This window comes from Corvus moneduloides, chromosome 7, assembly GCF_009650955.1.
Source record: "Corvus moneduloides isolate bCorMon1 chromosome 7, bCorMon1.pri, whole genome shotgun sequence".
Classification (NCBI taxonomy): domain Eukaryota; kingdom Metazoa; phylum Chordata; class Aves; order Passeriformes; family Corvidae; genus Corvus; species Corvus moneduloides.
Genome location: NC_045482.1, coordinates 30,238,838 through 30,245,475, shown reverse-complemented (window position 1 = coordinate 30,245,475; position 6,638 = coordinate 30,238,838). Strand labels below are relative to the sequence as shown.

The 6,638-nt window shown below is 44.4% G+C and overlaps 1 protein-coding gene across 2 annotated transcripts in view; it reads left to right on the top strand.

The window, feature by feature from the left end:
* The first annotated feature begins 1,316 nt into the window (after positions 1–1,316).
* The window catches only part of SNX4 (sorting nexin 4), a 32,806-nt gene continuing 27,484 nt past the window's right edge, over positions 1,317–6,638 (top strand). Inside the window, exons 1-2 of one of the 2 annotated variants that reach the window (XM_032114531.1) lie at positions 1,317–1,539; positions 2,522–2,637. In XM_032114531.1, coding sequence (XP_031970422.1) covers positions 1,399–1,539; positions 2,522–2,637 — 257 coding nt within the window. In that variant the 5' untranslated portion in view covers positions 1,317–1,398. The remainder of the gene's footprint in view (positions 1,540–2,521; positions 2,638–6,638) is intronic. The other variant, XM_032114530.1, reaches the window with a different exon arrangement.

Genomic DNA, 6,638 nt, shown 5'->3' with positions numbered 1-6,638 from the left:
ACATAAGAATAATAAGGAATGTAGTGCCTGAATCAAGGGACATGAATCTGGTGCAAAAATGCGAAATCTTAAGGGCTGATGTGATATGTAAACCAGGGAACAATGGCACTGTTCCTGAGTGTCCAAAATGGCATTTGGAGAACGAGAAATAAAGAGGAGCAACCTCTTTGTCCAGTTTGCCAGTCCCACAGGGTCTGTGTAGGCACCATGGGATCATGAGGGAATAAACCCAACAGTGAAGGGGTGTGTGTGTGTATATATGTATATGTATATGCATATATATAGTGTGGGGATGTTCTGTAGGGGCTGCAGGGTGGACTTGCTGAATGTCTCTAAAACGACAGATAAGGATTGACAGAAATGCACAGGGAGGTTTGTTCCTGTTCAGTGAAAAGAGATGGGACGGCTGGGGTTTTCATTATATAATGTCAGAGGCTTCCCCAGAGATGAACTTGGCAGATTTTACCTGCTCCATTCCCTCCTGAGGAAGCGTGGCAGGATGGGACATCCTTGGGTGTTGCTCAGCAGAGATGGTGGGCAGGAAAATGCACTTCTGGATGTCCAGCCACTGTTGGTGTTGGAGGGAGCTGGTGGAAAAGGCTGGCAGCCAGGAGGGTAAGGCAAAAGGAGCACAGCACGACTGAGTCGCTCACTACGAGTGAAGGAGTGAGTGTGACAATAATGGGCTGGTGGGCTTTAAAAAAATAACCCGAGCTGCTTAATGCTAACAAACATCCTGTGGGAAAGTTAATGGCTGCTGAAAGAGGCTCAATAAAGGAAAGTGACAAATCCTACTATAGACGAAAGAGGAGAAAATATCTGAAATATTTCCCGTTAATATGGAATGTATTTTTTGTTTAAGGTGTGCTATTTGTTATAACAACACAGGGTGTCAAAAAAACCCAAACAAACAAGCAGGAAAGGTGTGCCAAGCATGGCACAAGAAACTCTTCGGTGACCTGAGAACTAAGAGGGGAACAACACCACAAACAAATCCTAGAAATAAACATTTCCAGCTGTAAGAGTGCGGGTGAGGGGCCGGGGGAAGCTTTGTCCCAGACAGGGACAGCAGGCTCAAGGCTGCCTGTGGGGGAGCGGAGCACTGTCACAGCGAGGGGTGTCCGTGCACAGGGGCACGAACGAGCCTCTTTTGGGCACAGGGTGGGCAGGACGCCCTCAGCACCCCCGGATCGACCCTCTCCATGGGCACGGGCGGCGGCGGAGGGTGGCGAGGGCGGGGGCCGGGGCCGGGGCCGCCTCGCCTCGCCTCGCCCCCGCCCGCAGCCCCGCGCCCCGCGGACACACCCCGGCCCGGCCCGGCTCTAGGACCGGCCGTGGGTTTGCCCGGAGCCCGGCTTAGCGCCTGCGCGGAGCGCCGCGGCCGAGCCCCCGAGCCCCATGGAGAGCACCGAGCCTGAGCCGAGCGACAGCCGCCCGGTGGGGGAGGAGGAGGAGGAGGAGGAGGAGGAAGAGGAGGAAGAAGAAGAAGAGGAGGAAGACGACGGCGCCCTCGCGCCCCCGGAGCAGCCCTTGGCCGCGGTGAGGGTGCGGGGGGCGGCGGCGGAGGGGCGGCGTCCCCCTCCCCGGGCTCACGGCCTGCTCCGCCGGGCGAGCACCGGGCTTTCCTGAGCGCGGTGCCCGGGCCGGCGGGGAGCGCGGCGGGGCTCGGGGGGGCCGGGCCGGGCGCTCGCCCAGCGCTGGCCGCCGCGGCGGGAAGGGGCTACAGGTGGGACGAGCCCTTCCCCCGCTGCCTGGGGCCGAGCCCTGCTCGGTGGAGCGCGGGGCAGAGCTGTGCAGCACGACCCTCTGAACTGCGGGATTCTCTTCTCAGTCCCGTTCTGGCCGCTGTGAGAGAGCTTTGTGCACCCTCTATCCTCGTCCCTAGTGTCAGATTATTATTTATAATTATCAAATATCTTTTTGTCTCCCGCTCCCCCCTTAACTTCACAAGTGACTCCCCCTCCCTGGTCAGTGCAGCTTTGCCTTTCCGTGGTGGGCGTGTGGTCCTTACTGATTTCTGGCGGCCAGTGTATAAAAGATAACGATCCTCCTCTGCGAGATTAAAAGAAAAACATCTTGGTCCGGATATATTCTGTTTCCTGTGAAAGGGGAGAGGTGGCTACATGTGTCCCGGGTGTCCTGAGGAGGAATTCGCTGGTATTTGGGAAGTGTTTGGATAGAAAGTACTCGGCTTAGTTTGTTTGGTTTTTTAAAACGGTTACTTTGTTACCTGTAAAGAAAAATATTTTTTTTTCTGTATCCTCCCGGCTCAGGGTGGTTTTTGGTACCTGAAGCTGTCAGTTTGTTGACTTTCTGTTTTCCCCCTAAAGCAGGTTTCCAGTTTTCACTTGAAAATATGATACAGAACATAGGTATAAAGCAAAGCCCTGTCAAGGCCTTTATCCCACAGAGACCTGTCTTATTTGAACGAATGTGGTGTAGGAGAAGGGAAGGCAGGGTTAGTAGCCTTTGCCTTGTGTGGTTAATGTTACATGAATCTTTATTTTCCTCTTCTAAAAAGATGGAAGACTGTTTGGCAAAGAAAATGGAAATCACGGTTTCAGAAGCTGAAAAACGGACTGGGAGGAATGCCATGAACATACAAGAAACGTACACTGCTTACCTCATTGAGACTAGGTGGGTGATGAGAGCTCACTCTCAAGAGTACATGGATGTGCCACTCTAAACAGATTTTCCTTCCTTCCACCCCTAAAAATAATCAGGTACAGTTGATGAGAGGATTTAGCTGTTTTGTGCTTTGTTATGTGGTTATCAACCCACTCTGGAGGATCTTTTCCTGTGAAAATTTGGCAGCTGATCTCCAGTACTAGCGCTGGTGTTGTGTAACTGTGTACTGTAATTCTTCATTTGGGGCTAGGTGGAAAAATGTGTGTTTGAAAGTTGTTGCGTTAATATGGTGTCAGCAACTGCTTGGTTATTTTTTGGACATAAGCTGGACAAATTTATACGTGTATTTGTGAGATTGTGTTTGAGAGAGGTTTAAAGTAACGGTTAGGCTTGCTTGAGATGACAAGAAAGAGAAGTCTTGTGACTTGTGTCATGTGGTCAAAATTTACTGCTCAGTTTATATTTTAAGTGTTTTGCTTGATCTGATTACCACATACTCCTTGTAGATGGTTTAAGGGTTAGAGTTAATTATTTCCTTTCTTCATACTAGCTTGAACTTTCACTGGGGAACTTACTGCTCCCAGTCTTCTTGTGTTAACAAGATTAATACTACTGGTATGATAAACATTCTCAGTACCACAAACACAAAACTTCAAGTATTGAGTAGTGAGCAAAGCTTTAAAATCTCTTCTAACGTATTGTTACCTCCCAAACAGTCACAGATAACTCCTGTTAAGCAGGATCATGTTACTCAGATTTTCAGAATTAGAAACAAGAATTTCAGAATTAGACTTTATTGGGAGTTTTGTTTTGCTCTTCTTTATATTACTAGTTTTAACTTTTGGGCCTTGCCTTTGGAATGATCTGCTGTACAAAGAAAACCTTCTGAAATGAAGCAGTTTCATTTTGCAAAGGCTCTGAGCAGTTCAAATTGTAATACTGTCACGTAAGCCTTCTATCTGCTAGTTAAAAGGCTTCTTCGCTTGTTTAACTGATGGACACACCAGTCACACCGACTGCAGGCCTGCTGGCATAAGTTTATTATATTTCCGCTGAACTTAAAGAATGAAATCCAAAATAGACATGTACTTTTCAAATATTGTAACTCTTTGACAGTTGCGCAGATGCTTAAAAATCCTTCTACAGCGTATTGATATTAAAGATCACACCCTCTCATGTAAGTAGTGTTATTTTTATTGTAATGATATTTCTGAAGGAAAAGAGAAGAAAATTGTAATCAGTGGGGTCTAACTGTGATATGAAGTGTACTCTGGGGCCAGATTTATGCAGCCCCAGAACATGCTGACTGCATCTCCTTTTCCAGTCATCCTTGCATTACTTTAGATTTGCTCCCACTGGTCTTTCCCAGTTGTTCTTTCGTAGTGGCAAAACTGTACTTTGCTGGCCAGATTGTGTTCTTTCATTAAGATTTATTTTACTCTGTAGTCAGCAAATACCAAGACCAATTACATGTTTGTCACAGAGCTATTGAAAATGTGGGTTTGTCACATCTCTAATAAAATAGGTTCTCTATTCCTTTTGCTGAGAAGGCAAAATTTCTTGCATAAATATAATTGGTGGCTATTAAATGTGCTTCCTGCTGGGCCTGTAGCTGTAGGTGGGCTTCACAGTAATTTGTCTGTGGGTAATAAGATATTTTGTAGCTGAAGAATGAAACTGTTTGTAGTAATATAAAGGGAAGACCACTTAATAATAGTTGCATTATGTTTATGTGAACTGGGGTTCCACCATTATTGCTATCTAGCATTTAATTTCAGTTTGAATTGTGGAATTCTATCTGGGTGAGTAAGAGACACAAGATGGATACAATTACGACCATAGTATATTTGTTACAGAGTAGGAGCTGAGTGCTTAAACCTTTAGCACGTAAGTTTCACTGGTGCTGGTGAAAATGTTTTCAAAATGCAAGTGATGTTGTTGCTTTTTAAAATGAAAAGATTTATTACTATGCTCACATTTTTGTGTGACTTTTGTTGATTTTTTTTTTTTTAATGTGATATTATACCTTGATGTAGATATATTTCTTGGAGACAAAACAAACTTCACTGCTGTAGACTGCAGAGCCTCAGCCAATTCCAAAGGCTGTGCTTCCTGAAAGAGTCTTCTTGGTGTACACCTTTCTGCATTAGCTAATTCGATTTTTATGGTGAGCTATTTCCATTCAACCCGTCGTGATGTCGGTTTGTTTCACAGCTTCTGTTAAACGATATAGTTATTTAAAAATAAATCAATTTTTATATTCCCCCGGTGAGAACAGAGTTCACTTCTACCTATTTGTGGGAAATGGCATTAAGGCAAGTACAAATTCTTAGGATGTGTAGCTAAATATTCCTTCATGAGATGTGCTCAGCATATCACTTGCTTTCTATAAGGGAAGTAGCAAATATTCAGGACATCACTTAAACCCAGACTTACTTCTTAGAATTTTAGGCAGCTTTGTTTTATATCAGAGTCTGCATGAAACTACAAGAACTCAGGTAGAATAAACCCCTGAATCTGACTCCTGGCCTTGTCCCTGGTATTTTTCATGACAGAGCAGAAAGTCAATCAGACTCTACAGTGCTCTGTAGTATTGCACTTTTAATTATAGAACATACAGGGAATGCCTTTTTTTTCGTGGTCTCCTTTAAAGTAAACAATTTCCTCTGTAGTAGTAGGACACTTCCATTTAGTTCACTTTCCTTTCATCCCTGCTGACTATAAGGTCTCTATCCTGTTCTTCCTGATCAAACAATATGATGACTAGAGTGTATTTTTTTGTTCTGTTTTAAATGTGGCTTTAGGAAAAAGTAGCATAAGTTTGTGCAGCCTGGTATCTGACCACTTAACAGCAGGATCCCTAGTTTCCAGCCCTACTAGTCTTCACTTCCTCTTGCAGTAATTTGACAAGGGGGCTCAGTTAATTTCCTTTTTACTTCCCCAATATGGCTGGGAAGTTACTAGTCGTATTTCTGTTTTCAGTATTTGGAAAGTTTTCCAAAAGTTAAATTGTTACACGAGTGATACCTGCTTCTCTGCTAAGACCTTGGTTTGCCCATCCAATGTGTGAGAACTTCTAAAGAAAGTTTCTGTGCAAGAAATGAACTTGGAAATTAGTAGCTGGCCAGGCCACAGTTCAGTGATAGCAGTGCCACGTTGTGGGATTTCAGGAGTTTTGCCTTTGTTGCTTTTGTTTAATCCCCTTCTCAACATTTCCTATTTCACACTGGATTAGGTGGAAAGCCCAGGCATGGGTTTCCTTGGAAGAGGCAGAGGATGAATGCCCACAGAGGTATGTTGTGTTCTGATAAAACAGCAAAAGGCAGATTTTGGCAAATGGGAGTCAGGAAGATTTGTCCAAAGTACTCCAAAGGAGGTATGAGGGGAAAAAGTCTAAATTCAGCCTGAGCTTTAAACAGGGGAGAGTTAGGAGGTGAAAGAAGACAGAGGATTTGAGAACTTAGTTTTCTGTTGGTTTTTGCTTGATTGATTCTGTGAATCATTCATCTGCCTAACAAATGTATGTTTTAGTTAAATACAGTAAACTGTGTGACAGTGTAAAAAAACCAAAGAATCATCTGGCTGTGAAAAATCTTCTGGCAAGAGAAGTGCCTCCTTGTCATACAGCTTGCCAGGTGAAGAGCAATTATTAGACATCAGCTGTCTGAGAGGCCTGAATACAGAAACTATTTCTAAATAGCTGGTGGAAAAAGTTGCCCATCCCTCTAAAATGGTGTTCCTCTGCGCAGGGAGTGAACCTTGCCCGCTCTAGGAAGTGTCACTTCTCGTACACTGGAAGGTCAAAGGCTGAAAGCAAAGTTACTGCCTCTCCCGTTGAAGAGGTGATTGCTTTTACAAGGAAATAAACCTGTGTATTTCCTTCTTGTCTGATTTAGTACTCTGCAGCCATTCGTCTTTTTATTGCTTTCAGAATTGTTTAATGGCTCATTTAAGATAATTAGTCTTAAATGGGAAGTGAGAAGAGGTTAATTAGATGGACTAAAGTTTTC